This window comes from Mycteria americana, chromosome 1 (genome assembly GCF_035582795.1).
Source record: "Mycteria americana isolate JAX WOST 10 ecotype Jacksonville Zoo and Gardens chromosome 1, USCA_MyAme_1.0, whole genome shotgun sequence".
Classification (NCBI taxonomy): domain Eukaryota; kingdom Metazoa; phylum Chordata; class Aves; order Ciconiiformes; family Ciconiidae; genus Mycteria; species Mycteria americana.
The window spans coordinates 45,790,781-45,811,505 of record NC_134365.1 but is presented as its reverse complement, the minus strand read 5'-3'; the positions used below and the strand labels follow the sequence as shown (position 1 = coordinate 45,811,505).

Sequence of the window (20,725 nt, the reverse complement as noted above, 5' to 3'; positions counted from 1 at the left end):
AATTAGCGCCGTGCGAGCCGCGAAGCAGCAGTAGCAGCTGCATCTGGGGAGCCGTGTGCGTGAGGCAGGGGGAGCAGACGTGATTACTTCAGAATTTATTTAAGGACTGGTGGAAACCACTGCAGCGGCTTCCAGGGGAAGTCCCCGCCGACGCGGAGCGCGCCGAGCCCGGCAGCGCCCGTAGCCGCTCCCCCCGCCTCTGCCTCGCCCGCTGCCGCCCGCCCGCCGGCCCCCGGCCGTGCCGCCCGCCCAGGCTTCGGACCCGGCGGGAGGGCGCTTGCCCACGCCTGGCGTTTCCAAATGCGTAGTATTAATTACACGCCTGGACTATTCAGATTATAGCAGATTTTAGCACTGCTTTGTCACGGTCGGATTACAGCAGATGATACGTTTTATTACGCTATATATCCGATTAGATGAGAGGTACTGGCGTTTGCCCGAACTCTTTAAATGCGAGAACACAGCAGTTCAGGGCTCTCGTACCGCTTGCAGCACGGGCATCGCCGAGTAGTCAGCCAGGACTAGGGCAGCACGGCGCCCGGCAGCCGATGGGGACGGCAGGCCCGGGCCCTCGGAGGGAGCTGCCCGCCGTGCCCCGGGCGTAGCGGGTTCTGCCCCGCGGAGCGGAGCCGCCCGGGACGCGCGGCTGACCTGCCGCGGCTCCCGCTGCCGCCGCTCCCTCGGCACGGCTCCTGCTCTGTACCCCTGAGGTCGGGCTCTATCCGGTGCCTGCCAGGCAGCGATGAGCTGTGGGCAGAGGATTCCTTGCCGTACAGCAGAAAACCGCGTTTGCTTTTGATCATGCAGGCAGTCGTGCGTGCGTGTGGACTTCAATCACGCACAGAGGCATAATTAGCCTGGGAGGTATTGCAGAACCGGATATCGCTCAGTTAAGTTTAACAAAAGATGAGAAATAAAAGCAAGATGCTTTCGCTCTGGCCCCTCCCCCTGTAATCGCTTGCCTCCAGCTGCAAAGATGCTGTTGCTCGAAAGGGGCTGCTGGAGCTTTAAGAGCCGCTCCCCCCCCCGCTCCCGACAATGGTCTGAGCCGAGCTCTGCTTCCCAAAGCAAAATTTGTAATATGCCATTTTTCCCATGGATGCTTCTCCTCTTGGCTGCTGACGAAGTGACCGAAGAAAATGCTGAGGTGCCAAGCAGCCAGTCTTGCCGGAGGACGGGTGCGGGGGCTTGGGGTTCCTCGGAGCAACGCCTGTGTCACCATTGCTAGGAAGATGGTCCAGGAGTGCTCGGCTGTGTGAGTCCCCGCTCGAAGCCGGTGGAGACTGCGGTTGTTATTGATCAAGTGAAATAGCAGACGCCGAAATAAAAGCCACTAGGTACTGAACCTTCTATTTCTGAGTTAGACATTCCCTCCTTAGGCCCGATACCCTCCGGGAGGTGAGGTGCAAAGGCAAAATCTTGCCGTCTGCCTCTTGCTGTAGTACTTGGGTGGTATTATTTAAACGCATTTCTGTAATGGGAGTTGGGAGTTGGGGAATTTCAGAGTAAAAAACGTGGAGCCAACTTCTTTTTTTTTGGTGCGGTTGAGGGAGATACGAGGCCGGAGGGATGACATAAAGAACAAATAGTTGGAATGAGTCCTTTTTTTATTGTACTGTGTTGATCACTCCTCCTGTGTGGAAGGAGTGCAGGATGCTTCTGTTAAAGGTGATATCATAGTTTACTGGAGACTGGCAGGTAAGGAGTTAACTAGGAGGAGGAATATGCATGTAATGCAACTCAGACAATAGGAAGGATTTTCCTTATGGAATTACACCGTGCTGCCTAAGAGCGATCTTGCTGAGAACATCTGAAAAGACATAATTGCAGTAAGAACTGGTTTTATCAGCCACTATATCTATTTAACGATTTGGAAAAAAACAGCTTGTAAATGCAAAATATCCGGAATGATCCAATGAAATGAGTTTTCAAGCTGATGTCACTGTGGACAGGCTAGAATGTATGGTAGTTAGATTTCTACTTCTTTTTCCTGCAGCAAAATTACAAGTAACTTGAAATGACTCCTCAACCTTGGTGTGCAAATCAAACATCTGAGTATACAGAAAACAAGCTTTTAAAACCAGTTATGGACAGAAAGGTGAGGGAATAAAATCAGATGCACTTCTAAGGTGGTAGCCTTCAAGGTGAGCAAAATGAATGCTTGTCTAAGAGCCTTTGTCAGGCACAAGCCAAGTAGTATTCCGTCTTCTCATTCCCAGAGTTTACTCAAGTGAAAGAAGTCCAGCTGGTAAATTATTCCCGGGCTACATGAGATTGCAGAGGTGTTTGCTAGAGCATTCCTATAAAAAAATAAATAATTCCAAGACTCTTGGACAATCGAGATAGCAGAAGATGTCAAATAGGGTGGGGTCCAATGAGAAGAAACAAGACAACTTTTTCATTTTCTACCTTTATAGCGTACATTGCACAGAAATTTCAAGTAGTTTTAGCAGAAGTCAGTATTGAGGATGCACTTTCACACCTCGTCCATACATGATTATCAGCATCTGTAGATAGAAGATATATAAGAGAATTGCTATCAATTTCATTGTTAATGGAGTAGCTCCTGAAAAGGAGCTTTATATAACTCTTAACCAAGGGTGGGCATATCCTGTGCTGTTTGTTGCAATTTTTGTCCATCCACTCATCTGGATGTCTAAACTGAGCTGCAGAATTCCTAATTGAGCTAATACTGAGTTCACTCTTGATGGGAGACATAATGCAGCTAACGCTATAAATTTGCTGTGACATTTTTTCACACAACCTGAAACATCTTTAACGCAATGACAAAGAACCCCATTCTTTCCCCCTGTCATAGAACAGATCACTTCAAACAGTTGTTGCTTTTGGCCAGTTAAATGTTGTGTGTTTAGAAAGGAAACCTGTTCATGATTTCTCATAATATTGTAGGCAATGGTCACATAACATCCAGGGTGCTCTGTAGTCATGCATAACATACGTTTGTGATTTTTATGCTCCTATTTGGAGGTAGTAAAATGACAGGAGGTTGATGGCTTGCCTATGTTAGTGACTTTTCCAGCCATCTACACTGATCCAAACCCAGTGAAGTCCATGGTAGAATTTCCATGAATTTAAGCAGTTGTTGGATTAGGTTCCATGCAGATGATTGGAGAAAACACTGAACTAGGAACCAATCAACCTGGAATAGATTTTGTAATAGATGGTGTAGTAGACACACAATGGACAAGGGAGAGAATGTATTTAGAGAACTATAATGTGCTGCTTCACAGGCTGCCATTGTGTATGGCTATGATACCTGAGCACTTCAGGTCTAGAACTATGATTAAAATAAGTGTTTAGGCTTTGTTTCAAATTAGAAGAATTCTAAAGTTATAACTTTGCCTAAAAGTCTTTTGCTAGGGAGCATGTATGTGCTACATGGATTTTAAGGGAAGCAGTAATTTGTCAGTGTCCTGCTCCCCCCTTCAAAACCTCTCAGGGGGTTTGGGGTAGTTGTAAGGTGCTACACAAGTTCAGTATCCATTGCAGTCTTTGAGACTTTGGGGCACTTTGTGTGCTCCCTGTGCAGGGGAATTGTAATGTCTGCTCTGTGGCTCCTGATGAATCTAAGAAACAGTGTTCATGTATTAACAGGAAAATGCTGGTGACTTGAAGTAAATGCATATTGCATTGAGGGGTTGCTTTACTTACATTCAGAATACTGGGTAAAGGGGTAAACTTTTTACCGCAGAGAAACTAAGTTCAGTATCAATGGCGCTTCTGTTTTTCTTTTTAAAGAAAGAGAAACACATTTAAAAAGTCTTATTTTTGTTGACTTAGATCAGTCAAGCATAGCTTTAATTAAGTTGTATTACTACAGGGCAAGTCACCCTTTTTCTGGCAAAGGAACACAAAATTTCTCTTTTTTTCCTTTGAGTAAAGAGGTATATAATGCATGTTTAGGTATTAATGAAGCATATGTCACCTTGTTAAGCCCGTTCCCTCCACTCCTTCCTCTTCTTTGCAGTCCTGGCTGTATGGGAAGTATTGCACAGAACAATGTACACGAGGGCTTATTCTGTTTTCCTGGACTCTCTGTGGTCTTGAAGATACGGGACAGAGGTGTTTAATCCACCACTTCTACTTCCTACCACTGAAAGAAATTCCAGCTCCCTCAATGTTCTTTCTCGGATGCCTGTGTTCCCTCATGTATAACTCAGTGTGCTTTCGGTCATACCCTGACAGAGCAAGATAGCGGCCACTTAGTAGTGGGTTGCTGCTACTGTAAGTACCTGGCCTGTTCCTCACCTGCTCCTGAGGAACAGGATGGTTACTGAAGGTCTTCATTATCTTTTCTGTCTCCTCTTCCATTCCTCCCCCAACTCGTTTTCTGACTCAGTTTTCTGGGGGCAACAGCCTGCAGTTCTCCTCTAGTAGCACAAAGAACTGCATGGACTTGCTAGATGCATGGTTGGGCACCGCTGGTATAATTAAGTAGGATTTGAGGTATCAAATTAGGAAACCAAGTTGGATGCCTGATGTAGTCCTCCTTCATCTTTTTCTCCTCTTCATCTTTTTCATGTGACCGGAGTCTCAGTACCGAAATCCTTAGTAAATGACTTCAGTGGGAATTTACTCAGACTCTGCAAAGCTGACTCCTGACAGCTGGTTACAGATTTCTGAGTTTATTCCATTCACCACCATGCATCTTTCTGTTGAGAAGAAAGCAAGTCTGTGTTTCTTGGTTCTTGAGTTTGTTTGTGGGTTTGTTTGTTTATTTGCTTGTTTGTTTTTTGAGAGAATGGTGTTAGGAAAGCTTTTTATTTTTTCCTGATGAGAATATGATGTATTCATATTTTTATTTCTCATTGATGGCGTAGTGAGAAAACTTCCTAAATGTACCAAGCACATCGTGCCTTTATGTATATTGTAAACATTGACTTGATAACAGGTTATCACCTTGAATAGGAACAACTTCAACGTTGGAATTTTGGGGAAAGATATTTATATTTACTGTTTCTTCTCTTGTGATTCTAGAGGAAGCATATACCACTTAACTACTGTCATACCATACATATGTGTTCCCCTGCCAAGCTAGGCTTCAACAGTTTTTCATCTTTATTCTAAAAATATTTTTTCATTATTTGCTTTACTGTGATTCACGGGGTAGGTGAAAAACTTTAAAGCATTAAAATCTTTCTTCAAACCTTTCTTTTGTTTAAACCATTTGAATGATAAGTAAAGACAGAAAATAAGCAAGGCCATACAAGTTAAGTTACAAGACTTCTCAAACTTTTAAATTTAAAATGTTCTAAGATGTGGCATTTTATCATCCAATATAATATTTTTGGGTTGTTTTTGTGTGTGAATATTTTCTGTCAAAGAGTAATTGCCTACATTTCCAAAAATAAGCACAGATTTTTGTTTACAATTTGGATGTCTAAAATGTACATGTTCATTTCCCATCATCATGTGGTTGTGTTTTCAGATTTCTCTGCTTTGTAGGTTTTTTGGGCTGTTTGTTTTCTTTTTTGAAACATCACTCAGAAATTGTGACATTTAGTGTAAATAGCAGTACCTGAAAACGTGACCATAATTGTAAACAAGCATAACTGAGGTTTATTTTATTTTTTAATGACAATGTTATTTACTTTTTGTAGAGGCCTTCCAAGTGTATAGAGCCCCAGATTCTCCATAAGGCAGGCCATCCTAATAAAATCAACTTTTTTTCGGTATGAATGCAATGAGATGAGCTACAATGGGGGGTTTGTCTTGTTTTTTTTTTATTTCAAATTTCCCTCCAGCCTTATTTAAATGTATATTAAATTTCAGAACCTCTGTGGTAAATGAGTGAATTCTTTGAACTTAAAGCTCTCTCCAGACACATGGAATTATTCAGTGTGTAGTTCAGGTCCCTCAGTTCAGGGACCTTTGGAGGTCATCTGCACCAATGCCTTGCTCAATGCAGGGCCAACATCAAAATAAGATCAGGTTCCTCAGTGGTGGGGATTCTTCTTCTAAAAGGAAGATTCAGTGATCATTGTAAATTTCTGAAGTTTAAGGCAGATATTTATATACTCCAATTTTGCTTATTTTTCATCACATTACCTGAAAATTGTAAGAGAAGTTACTTTGCCATTTAGAATTGTGGCAATGCAATTCAAGTTTTTTGTTGTAAGCTTCAGAGAAGGGGTTCTGATGCTTCATGCACATTGTTTGTCTTTGCTCCTCCTTTACTGTTACTGTCAGCTCTGAATTTTTTTTCCCCAATAGGACTCATCAAAGATACGTAACTGTAATTGCCTCGTAGTAGTTGATAGGAATGTATTACAATGGAATGGAAAGGAATACTACCCTGGGATAACAAAAATCTTAACATTGGGGCTGGTATGTGCAGACCAAATGGAGAGGTTAAAATATATGCACAGACTGGATGAACATACTTTGGCGTCTGAATTTCAGTGTGCACATGGAGTTGAATGAGGAGCTAACAGCCTATTACACTGTAGAAAACCAATTCAGAAGAGTAGAGGGCTGGGAAACTTCATCCTGATCTTTGATCTTTTGGGGCTGTCTCTGGTTATGTAGTTATATACTGTCAATTGTGTGACAGGGGAGCAGGATCTCAAATTGGTGGCTGATAAACACAATTAGAAAACACGGAATATCCAGATGTCGGTTTATGACTGTATTTAGTCTATGCAAAAATTACGGTTTAGAAAATCAAGTCCTGTCAGCCTAAACAGCCTTTGAAGCAGTAAGAGTGGAGGATAAAAAAGAAGTTTAAAGATGGTCCGTTATTTATCCTGCTAAGTTCTGTTCTGAGTAGAATTGATATCTACATGAATTAATAAAAACTGTATACTTGCGACAAGTATCTGACACATATGCATGGACCTGTTATTCCTGAAGTGTATGCATATCCAGTAAGTAGTCCAGGATGCATCTGATGTGTCTATATGAAAATTGATTCATGCGTGTATAGTGAAATGTATCTGAGATGTATAAAAATTTCTGTAAACTCACAGATCAGCCACAAAATGCATGTGGCATGGTAGGTCTAAAATGTAATAAAGTGGGCCTGCCAATAGCCTTATTCTGAGCCTTTTAGAACTGCAGCATTGAATGTGGCTGTGTCTCCCCTAGAAATACAGTTGAAAAAGGCATATATTTTTCACAGAAAGAATGACTAATTCTGGTTGTTTACTAGAGAGATCTCTTTAAGTGTTTAATGGTTGAAATCCTCCCTGTATGAAATATACTTTAGCTTAACACAGATTTATGGTCTGTGATTAGTGGGTCAAGAGTAGGTAGTTACAGTGACTCCTTCCAATTTCAGTGTATGAAATATTTCAGTTGATTATATTAGGAAACCAGAATAAAAAATGTTGGGGTTTTGGTGGTTTTTAATCACCAAAATTAGGTTTAAAATTCAAAGTTGCATAGACGGAAAATCAGAAGTTGCTTTCTTCTGCCACTGGAAATTTAAAAATATAATTAAAATTACTGAAGGTATGACCACATTAGCAATCAGACCTAACTGTTCATAGCCATACTATTTTTATTTTATGTTTTTCCTCAGTTGTTTCCATCTGCATTGTGTTGGCTTGGATCTCTATGTGCTTTTGGTGTGTGCAAACTAACTTCCTTTCAGCTATAATTAAACTGGAAGCTTGCTCTTAAATCTAATGTCCTGACCCCACGCGTGAACCACATCATCATGTGGTTAACCAAAGGTTGTCTAATACATGCACACCATCAGAAGGCTCTGGAAACTTCAAGAACTCTTGTAACTCCCTGACGTGATTCACTTGCTATATAAAGAACCAAATGCGTATGTGCCCTCCTATTTGTCCTCAGCTGCCAATCTTCTACTACTAAACTTCTACTACTGAATTGTGATCGGTCTGTTTGCTGACACTTCTTCCTCTAGTTACTTTCGTTGGTTTGAAGTCCTTTCTCTGCTTTACCTGCCCTAGCTTTTGTTGCAGCTCCTCTTGATGAACTTCCCTTTTCTTTTTTCCTTTTTTTTTCTTCCTTTTAAAATTCTTCAGATATTCTCAGTATTTTGATTCCTTCCTGCTATCAAGCAGAAAATTCATAAAGGGTGCAATAAGGTTCTGGGGAAGTGGCTTTATTCTTGAACATGTGCTGGAAGAAGGCCAGCATTTCCTGGGAATGGTGTTAAATGGTGGCAGCCTCGGGACATTGAAAGCATCCCATCTGCTGGCAGGTATAAAAGTGATAAATGCCAGATAAAGTTTAAAAAAAGAAAAAAAGAAAAAGAATGCATTTCTAAAGGCAAGAAGGCACAAATCGTAGTAAATCAGAACAGCATGGCATACATGTCTTTCATGAAAAGCTACAAGAAATCTTTATTTGGGAACCCCACAATAAACCTGCAGTTGATTGAAATTTTGTTCCTTTTTTCTGGGTTGATGACTCGGGAACATCCTGAGAAGCTGGGTTTCCTTTAGAGTTGTTCCAGGGTCCTCGTTGTTGGCTCCCACGAAAGATCCATGTAGGTACGCAAGATCCATGCATCCTGATACATGGCCCAGGATTCCCCTTTCCCCTGCTCCTCATGTTGCAAGTATCAATGCATCCCTTTCTGGCATGCCCTACCAGCACTTCTGATCTGGCCCAGGCTAGCATACTGCTTTTTTATATTTGTCTCTAAGCTGAGGGTGGGGAAAGGGAGAGGACGCGTGTGGTTCCAATGGAATAATGGCATTGATCTCTGAATTGCTGGACAGCAATGTACATCACCGGTCTGACTGCAAGAACAGCTGTACCTTTTAAAGATTCTCCTGGGGCTGTGAGCTGTGGGAGAAGACTTCCAAATAGTAACTGCCTACATCAGGAACTGCCCACCCATTCCCTGCCTTCTTTGCGGTCTTACTCATAGCCCAAGTTTGTTACTTGTGCCATGTCAGGATAATGCAGCCCAGGCTTTCAAAATAAGCACACTGCATGGTCCGCTCCCTCCCTGAATGCAGCAGCTTAGAGGGAGGACACGTGTTAATACTGCCATGAGCATTCAACCCATGGATTCCATTGCTGCCCCACAACCACTTGTATATATGGCTTCCCACATCCCCATAATGACTACAGGAGGAGATTTTCTATCTAGTTTGAATACAAGGTGCTAAGGCAGCAACAGAAGTTTCCCTACCTGTTCCCCCACACACACCAGCATGTGTGAAAAATTGCACTGCTTTCACTCTGCCACTGCATGTGAGCAGTGGTAGTGTATGCTGTGCTGTTCAGACTGTAAACTTGATCTGCATGTGCAGGACATTGGAGGTAATTTGTTGAATGATGAAGGTTCACCGGTGAGAATCCCCTGAGGCAGGAAGCGTGCCCTGTGAGATGTTGATGATCATGAGGCAGGAAAGGTTCAGTGACAATCTGAATTGTTTTCTTTGGTCTTGAAGAATGGGCATGCAGAGACCTTGGTCTCTGGCCACCTGCTGCATACTGAAAAGTTATGATTAAACTGAGCAAGTGGCAGATGGCCTTGGATGTTTTAGTTATCCCTTTGCTCACTGTGAACTTGACAATCCCAAACTTGTTAGCCACAGATGGGACCGGGGTGGAGACACTCCACAGAGTGATGGCCGCTTTCCGAGTGAAATGTACTCCCACAACATTGTGAGAAGATTGTGGAGGCAAGACAGTGGCTCCCCCCTGCTGGTAGTCCCACATCTCAAGACATCTGTGGACAGTGGACAAAGCAGTTACATCAGCAAGAACTCCCCAAAAGCTGTTCTGCCTCTGCAGGGAAACTGAAGTCTAGGAGGATGGGTACTATTTTATCCAAACTGTCCTTCTGCTGGTGCAGCTGCAGAGTTTAGTCACTCCCCATCTGCGGTGCCTCACAGTACACACTGTCCATACTCAGCAGAGGAAGTGGTAGGTACCATGAAGATTGGTTGGTAATGGTGCAAATATTTTTAAACTTGACATTTTTTATGACGATGGAGGCACTGACGTATTAACATCATCTCAATATGAAAGGACGTTGTGGTGCTTCCTAGTGGAGCCTATAGTTCAGGAGAGGCAAAGGTTTCTGGAACAGAAACGTTTGAACCTCATGAGTGATGGAGATACGCAGCATTGAATCACATAATGCTGAGTAAATATACCTGACCTAAATATATCAGAGATGTGAGGAACTTTTCAGTATCTATCACTTCAAGCTATTAACTGCTTCTCTTGCACCTAATTAATTACTAAGTGGATAATAGCCACAAAAAACCTTTACCTTGCCTCCAGTCCAGACACTTTAAAAACAGGATCAAGACGTACCTGAAACCTCAGCAGTGACACTATTGCCTATGAAAGCTACACGTAGTAGTAGCTGAAATACGAATGTTTGGTGCCAATTTTGCTAGTTATCACATCTGCTGAAAAAGTGAAAATTAAGAATACTAAATTCTGCATGAACATTCAGAATATGATTGAGGCCAGCTAATCTTAGTGAAGCTATGTCATTTTCCCAGTAAATCTTAGCAGCAAGCAGTGTTAGCACAAGGATTGCTTGTGACTTAGTGATGGTAGGAGGAGTTGATTTTAATGAATTAAGTACAGGTATCTTAGCTCTTTTGTTCCCTGGTGTATGGCCTGTCTTTAAGTTACATTCTGTAACAGTTAGATCTTCCATTTTTCATAAATTCCACTTTCACAAGTTCCATTTTCCTACTTTGGAAAGCAGACCAGATTTAAGAATATGTAGAGCTAATCCATCATAGTATTGAGACTGAAATGGTGAGATGTTTTGATTTGGTTACATGATGGTTACATGGTTACATGATGGGACACTTAACAGTGGAAGTGTGTCAACCACGTGTACTGTAGACGAAGTTCACATCCAGAAGGTCCACAGCAAACTCCTAGGTAAAATACTTTAACTTCCAGTAGATGAACCAAAAGCACCTTGATCCCACTTGCTGAGATAAAAGGCTTCCAATAGTTACTACAATAAGAGAATTTCCAGAAATTAACCCTTAACTATGTATCAAGTTATGTCTGCTGTACTTCTTCAGTCATACTAGAAAAACACTTTCTGATTCTTTGGGTGACTTTCATGTATTCATGGTAGATATCATGTATTATTAACACAGTCTTTTTTTTTTTTTTTTAATCTGATCTTTAGAACTGTCATATCTTTGGGGTCTTTTTTCCATCTGCTGAACCCAGTGTCTCGTAGCATAAGCTTCTCCCCATATACAAACTGAAGTTTTGAGGTTTATATAAGAAGCTTTATAATTGAAGAATGGGACTAGGTGATATTATTTGCTATGCTCAGGACTGTTTTTAGGAAACTAACAACAGTGATTCTTCTGTCCCTGATAATTCAATTTGTACAAGAGATCACAGGGATGGTAATTAGCAGAAAGTTTCTAGTTCTTGACCTCTTACTGAACGAGCTCACTGGAGAATAATTTCCCCTAAGGCTGGGAATAACTAGATAGAAAAATAGATTAACCTGGCATTGTTAAGGCAGCATGATACTGGATCAATGGTTAGCCTGAGCTGTACTGTAGAAATGCCTAGAGCAGGACAAAATCTGGCGATTAATGGCAGCTATTGGCATCAATACCAACAATTCAACAATGACATTAAGTAAGAGAGGGGAGAAAATTGACGATAAAGGAGACTACAGTTGCAGAGGAAGTCTTTTCTGTCATTTTAAGAGAGCATTATTTGCAAAACTATTAATAATTTAAAATAATCTGTTACCCTCCATCTCCTTCCAGTAATTCTTCTTTCAGTTTAGGAAGCACATTCAAAGTCTTTGCTGGGTGGAATTAGTCACTGTATTTAATCCCTGTCTATCGACCATCTGATTAACATTGAAAGCACAAAGTTGAAAGAGGGAACAATGCAATAATCTACTAACTGTGTCCATGTGACAGAGATAATTCCTCTTATGAAATACCCTCAAATGCTTTTCTACTGAAGAGCTTTTCCTTGATTTGTGTTTTTTTAAAGAAATGATGTGTGAAGTGATGCCAACGATAAACGAGGACACCCCGATGAGTCAACGGGGGTCCCAAAGCAGCGGCTCAGACTCGGATTCTCACTTTGAGCAGCTGATGGTGAACATGCTGGATGAAAGGGACCGTCTCCTTGATACTCTTCGGGAGACACAGGAAAGCTTGTCACTTGCACAGCAACGCCTACAGGATGTCATCTACGACAGAGACTCCCTCCAGCGACAGCTTAACTCAGCACTGCCTCAGGTATGTAGTTTATAAAGGTTTTTTTTTTTAGGTTCATGAATTTTCTACTTAATGCCACTTACTTTAACCCTAATCAGTATTTACTCTTTGAGGCCCAAATTCTGCTGCTGTTGAGGTCAGCTGCAGAACTCCTATTGATTTAATAGTACCTGGTTTGACCTATTTTGGACCTGTCTTCTCTTCAAAGTTATGAGTAGGAGTAATGCTGTTGACTTCAAGGAGAGCAAGATGAAGGCCTGTAGCTACTGGTTCTTTTGGCTGTTGCTCTAGCATTTACAACAGATGAGGGATCATTTAAATTAAAGATCTAATGGTGGGAATGAAGAAAAAAGAATGAGGACATTTCCTCAGCCTCTATTCCAGATAAGAGTTTCTAAATAGCATTACAACAAATAAAACTAGCTTATGTAGGTTAAATAATGAACTACACACAAAACCAAAACCAACTGATATCTTAATATATTTATTAATTTAAAAAAATAATTATATAGATTTCATTATATAAAATTACTTTGGTCTTTTTTTAGGAACTGAAGAATGCATTACTTCAGTTAAAATAATAATATGATATTATATTTCAAAAGTATATAACATTATTTTTCAATATACTAGAATTAAAAGGAAAGAAACATCTTAGTTCAGTCTGTATATCTGGCCAGAGATTTGAAATATACCATGAGTCAAAATGAAGTTTTTCTCCATGGTATTTTCTTTGCATCTCCCAGCTGTCACTTGCAAGAGAATTTGATTGTAAGCGTGAGTGCTTGGGCATACTTGCCTGGGCAAAGTTGTATACCTATTAGACAGTGGCTAGCGAGAAAGGAAGATAGATTCATCTGTGTGACTGGAAGAGGGAGGTGGTAAGGATGAATCAAATCTGTGAGAAGGTTCTTGAAGACAAAAGGAAAAAGGCACCCACTGGAGCAGGGAACAGAAGCAGTTGCATAAGGGCTAACCCCAACAAGTTATTGGAATATCTTGGGATAGGGCTGAAAAAGAGAGAGAGACTCTAATCATTTGAAGAGTAGCATTAGCAACTTCAGCATTAGCTCCAGCCAATAAGAGTGACTACGTTTGGCTTGGGTCAAACAAGGAGTAGCAATGATCTTGATATACAGTAAAATCAAGGATATTTTTTTGTTTTTCTCTAATTTGTGGGCAGTTGAGCTTCTTTTCCACTGGTGTCTCTTCATAGAAGGTGTAAAAGAATAAGTGAAAGACAGCATAGATCCTTTATTCAAAGATTTATTGCTAGAAATCTGAAGAAGAGAGGAGGTTCTGCATCTGTGAATCCCCATTTGTTGTGCCGCTTAGTACAGGGGCACTCTCCACTCAGCCCATAGTGAGGTATTTCTATTGAGCATTAGCAGGTGTCTAAGCCTTAATGTTTCTGTGTCTCACGTAAGCAAAACTCCTGCTAAACTGCAGGATACTAGCTAAGGAAAATAATATTCAGCATAAACGTGATACAGAGCCTAAAAGAAACAGAAATTCTAAGGAACTGGATCATTATATGATTTTAATCTTTATTTCTTCTAATAAATGTTGGTGTTGCATGTTTTTGGATGATAGCCGTACACCCCTAAAAGTAATTGATCTGTCAGGTGAACACTTTGCACTACCATGTACCATTAAGAATGCGTATTTCAGGTAGCATTCATCCATATGTCTAAGTAGAGATGTGGGTTTCCCGTATGAGAAACATGTGACATACTGCTTACACTTTAAAGCAGAACCAGATTTTTTTCCCATCAGTTAGGTTGTCTAGATCTTCATGTAAGTAATTCAATTCTGTAGAAATCAGTTTCTATGAGTACAGGACACTGGCCTAATAATGTAACATTCTAGTAATACAGCCTTCCAAGAAAATAACTTTCATATGACTACCATACTATTTAGCTTCCTTTCTGGACTTGAGATATTCTACATAGTACTTTTATAATTTCTTTTTTGTTTATGGTTTTATGAATGTCAAGCTTGCATTGCTAGCTGCCTGACATAGCCCTATGACAAAATGCTACTCAGTACTTTCATCGTGGGGAGGAAGAATTCTGTGTTCACTAGATTTAGGAGAAGAATACATAAATATATAACTATACGATGATTATTATTTAGTTATAATGTGACATCTAATGAGTCTTGCTTTACCAGCATATATTTCTTTTAGCTCTTGATTTCTTGAGTGGTTTTCAAAATTCAGTTATTTCTTAGCATTTACATAGTGCTTTGCATGTAGAAAGTGTGTATTGACACAGTTACATTCCGAAGCGTTTTTGTTAAGACACTGATTTTATTTATTTGTCTTAAACAGTTAAAAATATGATCTGGAAGAATCATTGCACTTTTCATAAATAGAATCTGAACAAAAAGAACCTGCAAGAAAACTGGGGTAATGAATGAGTCATTGAAAAATCTTGTCTGATTTGAAATAGGAAATAATTAATAACATTAAATATGAAGCTTGAGATATTAGTTAATGGTGTTACAGCTACAGCTGTTAATGCTGTAACCAAAATGGGAAGTATGACTGTAGATGGCTCCAAGTTTTTATATTGATCTATACTGCAACAGAACAATGTATAGTTAATTACGTCTTTCAAATTTGAGTTACAGAAATATAGTTTTCTTTTTAATTGCTATCATTGAAGTAATTTTTATTTCCATTAGATTAGCAGTCTTAACTTTATGAACATCTTATGAACTTAACTTTATGAACTATTTTTAAGGAAGGAGGAGAAAAGTGAGCAGGCAATTACAGACCAGTTAGACTAAATGTAATAACAGAGAAGACTTTAAAACTTATTTTGGAGGAAAAACTAATAAGAAGTTAAAAAGTTAACTTAAAAATATGACAAGAGTTTACCAAAATTATCTTTATACAGAGTAACTCAACATCAGTCTTTGGTACCAGAATTGTTAGACTAGGGAACTATGATATCCCTAAAATAGATACCTTTTGAAGTGGCCCCATTTAAATTACTAGTAGATGGTAAGTGAGTAAGAAAAAGTAAGATAATTAGTAAGGTAAGTAATAAAAGAGAGAGAGGAAAAATTTTCACTTACAGTAGACATTGACAGGATGGAAGGAGGCTAGTAGTAGTAGTTCATTAAGAATGTATTTCGGGATAATTTTTTGTTAATTTGAGCACATGAAGAAGGAGCATGCTAGTGGAAATTTTAGACGACAAAAATTGAGTTGAACAGTCAACTAAGGGAATGAGTATTATATTACACAAGAACAAGAATGACAGAGGTGGGATGATACTGCATGGTACAAAGATGAGGGCCCTATATCTAGCAGTTAATAACAAAAAATTATGTTCTGACCTTTTAGGTAGCAGTAGTAGAGAGGGAAAATATATGTTATAGAACGGTTGTAGGCAGCCAATGGGAGGCGGGTGTAAAAAAGACGAATATCATTCTGAAGTGTATTATGTAAGAGATTTCTATTAGAAATAGGTAAGTATTAATGCAGTTAAACCAAGGGGTGGTTTGAACCTTATTGTCTGGGTTTTGGCTCAGTAGTGATTGAGAGAGCCAACCTCAAGTTGGAAGAGATTCAGAAAAAGATTGCTAGAGCAAAGAGGCAATAACATCTTCTGCATGAAAAGACTAATTGAAGTTTTCTTACTTCTGGGGAAAACTGACTTGAGAGGGAATATGAGTGATTTCGTAAATTTTCTCGGAGAGGCAGGAAGATGGAGCGACTAGGTAAAGATGAAAGAAATGGTTTAAGCCAAAAATAATGTTGATGGAGGAAACAATGAATATAAGGTACCATGAATAAAGATATATCATTCATCAGAGGAATTTCATTCCTGAATTATTAAGGAATGACATTCAGGATCCGTCTTTCTTAGACAAAGACAGGGTGAAAACCCCAAGCTGTTTTCAAGATGAAGATGGTGTGAAAGACATTATATATCATAGTACCGTTGGTTAACCTCTCAACTTGACCCAGAACACACCTTCCTGTTCTTTATTTCAGACTTTACTGTGGAGAGATTCCACTTTGTGTGGGATCCTTCACACAAAGAATGAAACATCAGTCTGAATATTTTTACTAAAACTATTAGAGTTACGTGGTAGTACAGTTAAGTTGGGAAGTGTTCTGTCCGTAATAGGTCTTCTGATATTAAGAATCTAGTTCACAAGTGGTCTTGTTTATTCTTCCCAAAGCTGCCTGTTGACAGCGGAAGCCTCTAAGGAAGGTGTATTTGGGTCTGCACTGCATGTTCCCTTACGACAGGAATTTATTGTATTTAGGTGATGACTCCTGAGTCCAGCAAAAAAATAATAATTGTTAAATACAATGCAACTCTACTGTAGTGGGGAAGCCTACTTAACAGTATGTTTTTGTTTTATTGGAGTAAAATTAAGTCTTTTTCTGTAGCACAAAAGAGTGCTCTACTAAAAAGGTTAGTAACTGTAGTTAGAAACTGTAACTCCTATTTTGAGTGGTAGAAAGAGGAAAATGTTCAGTTACAACTTTCTCAAGCAAATTTCACCATAATCTTCTCTAAGCTAAATTGTCTAGAAATTGTCACCTGTCTTAGTTGCCTTGTAAACAAACACTGAAAAAATACAATTCATGTCATTGTGAGACTTATAATGAATCATAAGAGTCATAAGAGTTATAATAATTACAAATATGCTCTGATAAACAATGCTGAACTAGGCTTATTTTGTGGTTGTTTTATTGTTTCTTTTAGTCTTTTAAAAATAAGTTTCAAGGTATGGAAGATGCTGAGGTATTATTTATATGGAGATGTTCATAGGTCATCACTCTAGTCAAATATGTATACTTTGTTCATTAATAATGTACTTGCTCAGTGATTTACTTAGAAATTAATCTAATATTCACAGAATCACAGAACTGTTGAGGTTGGAAGGGACCTCTGGAGGTCACCTTGTCCAACCCTTCTGCTCCAGCAGGGTTACTAAGAGCAGGCTGCCCAGGACTGTGTCCATATCTCTGAGGGTAGACTCCACAACCTCTCTGGGCAACCTGTGCCAGTGCTCAGTCACCCTCACATTAAAAAAGTGTTTCCTGATGTTCAGAGGGAACCTCCTGTGTTTCTGTTTGTGCCCGTTGCCTCTTGAATATTATATTACGAGAAACGGGGATAACAGTGTGGTTCAGCCCTGTGGCTGAAAGATGATACAGTAGAACAACTTTGCGAGCACTTTAAAGGACTTTAAGATGCTGAAATGGATCCTGATGATTGTCAGAGTCAGGACAATTTCTCTGATAATTGCCAAAGTCAGTCTCTTTCTTCTGTCCTGCACTGGGAATTTAGCTAGACATCACTGGGCTCATTATTAAAGGATTGATGAAAATGTGTAAGATCTTTTTACTCTGGTGAGTGAGTTACTTTCAGTTTGCATCTGGACCAATGACAATTATATTGTGGATGATTCTGAGAAAATAAACTCCAAATTAAGTTTTCAAATACAATGGTTTGATTTTCAATTTGAATGTTTATATAATATTAATAAAAAAATAAATTCTTTTAAAGTCCTTTGAATCAAAATATTGGATTTTTTTTTTTTTTACTTTAATATTAAAAGTCAATGGTATTGTGACAGGTTTTAAGTTTTGTGCTTATTTCATAAAGTCAGCATTTTTAAATTTGAAATGTTGCTAAAGAGTTTTTACACTTAAGAGTCCAAAAGAGTTTAGAGAAATGCTGTTGCAAGGCTGAAAAGCCTGTGATAATCACAATTTGAAAGCAAACTTAGTAGGTGAAATATTGTTCCAATTGAAAGTGGTAGATCATGACTTGCATTCATTGACTAGTGCTTTGATTTACAATAATACACTGATTTTGTTCAGTCTTTGAATAAAAAATCTGGTTCTAGAGAAAATTCATAGATGATGGAAATTTCATACCATCACTGACATTGCTGTAGTTATGCAGATGTTTTTAAGTGGATAAAATATGTTGGTACATAGTTTTTGTTGCTTTAAGGAATACATAAAATATCTATTTCTTTATTTACCAAATCTTCCTTTCATGTGTGTTTTGATCTCCTTTACTGGGCAGTTGCTGGATTTTTGGAAAGAAGGTCTGAGTTCTGATTTCACTGAGCATTTATGTTAGCAGATTTTTTTTTTTCTAAAAGGCTATAACTCTTTTCATGTTCTGATGATCGGAATCTGCACCTATGCTATGTCTTTTATAGTACAATTCATTCCAACTAATAAAGCTGTCTAAAAGTTAAGTATTCAGTCTTAAACATATAGAATCTCTCTATAAGAAAATGGGAAATTGAGGCCCTTCAGAAAGGGCAGTTCATTCCGTAAGATGGGTAGGGTGAACCTGGCAATGCTCTGGTTTGGTTTGGTTTGGTTTTGTTTTGTTTTGTTTTTTCATGACTGTAGAAAGAGTCTTAATGCCTAGCTTGGGTGGTTAACTTTTAGATAGCTAAACTTACATGAGGTAAATTCTTCTGTGCATGGGTATAAAACCCCTAAATTTAAAATGGACCTTTTAAAAGTACAGCAGTCTAAATATGCTATTCTTTGGTAGAAATCATAGAACAGTTTATACTGAGAGGGACCATTGGAACTCAAGTGGTCCAAACCCCCTGCAAAGCAGGGCTATCCAGGCCTAGGAAGAGGGTGTTACTGAAATACATATTAATCTGTTTCATAGAATCATAGAATAGTTTGGGTTGGAAAGGACCTTCAAAGGTCATCTAGTCCATCTGAGATAGCATCCTCCTCTGAGAAACTGTACATCTATAATAAACAACTCTGTGAATGGTAGCTAGCAAACAAATGTATAACTTTTCATTTAATGAAATATTTAATAAAAATTTACAACTTTATGAAAGACCTTCAAATATTATATGTACAACAGAACAATTGACTTGCCTGTTTCTGTACTAGCCTCTTCAGAATTTTATTTAAAGTATCTTTACTATGAATCTTTACAACAGACAGGGAAATATCCAGTACTAAAGAATTAAAGTCACAATTTCTTTTGGTCTTGATAAGGAACATGGAGGGGAAATGGCTCCAGTTTCTTAATCTATTTTTATTTCATTTTTTTATTTCCAGCAACTTTGAGTGTATTGTGATTCCAGTGAATCTCTGTGGTGGAGATCTAAACACCTAGTTCTAATTAAGTATAAATTCTTCAAGATGTTACAAAAATATTTTTTTTCTCTCTAATAAATATTATCATTAGCACTATTTGAAAATCTGTTCTTTCTGGGTATAGGTAGTAGAATTGTTTGGGGTGTGGGACTGCAATGCTAAAAAGAACCCTTTGATATCCCCTAGTACCCCATAGATTTCACCTAAACTCTAATTGTTAGCTACAATAATTCAGTAATAAAATCAGTAATAGAAATATACTGATAATCATTAAGGTTTTATTTAATCTAATAAGATACCACTTATTTAGAAATGCTTACTGGAGGCACCATAGAAGGGAAAATCCAAAGAGGGAAATGTAACGACCTTGTTTTATTGAACCAGTTTATGTAATTTGATCAATATTAAGCTTTAATAGGATTGTGATTAGAGAATTTTGTTGATAGCCTTGCAGTTTCTTCCAATACTGATGAACAATGAATGTTTTACTGCCAGGGACAAGAAAGGTATAGGAAGACAACAGTAAGTCAGTAGGGCCTTATTCTGAGGTTGTATTTTCTGTTTAAATGTGTGTGCATATAGTGCATAGATACAAAATAGTGACATACATATAGATACAAATAGTGACATAGATACAAAAATAAAATAGCCCACCAGAAAAAAATAAACACATTTTTAAAGAATTGAAAATAAATTTTGTTCATTTAAGATTGGACACTTGCTAAGCAATTTCAAGTATTTGCTGTTTGGGTAGAAATAATAGTTTGACTCACAGTATTGTTCTTAAAATAGCTCTTGTTCTTGCAATGAAGATGGAATGATCTTCCCATTTTATTTCTTTCTGGCTATGCTGAAGAACATAGAGCACCAATGTATATTTGAATGAATAATCAGTACTTTTTTTGAAGTACTAAAGACCTTCTCTTGTATGAAGGGCTTTTGTAAGGTCTCCATCAATTTTATTTATATTGCAAGATAAATTTTTTTTCCTCACATTTTCACAGAATAATTTAAAAAGAATTCCAAGAAGCAAAATGGAGATCCTATCCCATGTGTTTGAGGTGGAAGTTCCAAGTTTTCTGTCTCAGAAGTCCAGTGAGGCCAGTTTTCATGTGTAAAAATTAAAACTTAATCCAGTGCTTGTTGCTATCTCTAGGAGATTTCCACTGTCTTAGAGAAGAGTTGTTCAGGCTACTAAATAAAAATGTCTTCATTTTCAAGTGTTCTGAACCCATGCAGTTCCCACTAAAGTCAGTGCAAGTATCAAGTCTTTGTGACTGCCAAAAGCAGTTTCGATTACTCAATATGAACATAAATCTTTTCATAAACAAATTGGAATGATTTGCTAGTTATCTCAACTCTTTATCTCAAGATATGAATATTAAGGGAAGCATATTGATATGTATGCAAA

At 38.6% G+C, this 20,725-nt stretch overlaps 1 protein-coding gene across 1 annotated transcript in view; it reads left to right on the top strand.

Moving 5' to 3' along the window:
* The first annotated feature begins 1,074 nt into the window (after positions 1 to 1,074).
* The window catches only part of PPFIA2 (PPFI scaffold protein A2), a 358,129-nt gene continuing 338,478 nt past the window's right edge, over positions 1,075 to 20,725 (top strand). Inside the window, exons 1-2 of the mRNA XM_075496320.1 lie at positions 1,075 to 1,337; positions 11,959 to 12,209. Of these exons, the coding sequence (XP_075352435.1) occupies positions 11,961 to 12,209 (249 nt within the window). The 5' untranslated portion in view covers positions 1,075 to 1,337; positions 11,959 to 11,960. The remainder of the gene's footprint in view (positions 1,338 to 11,958; positions 12,210 to 20,725) is intronic.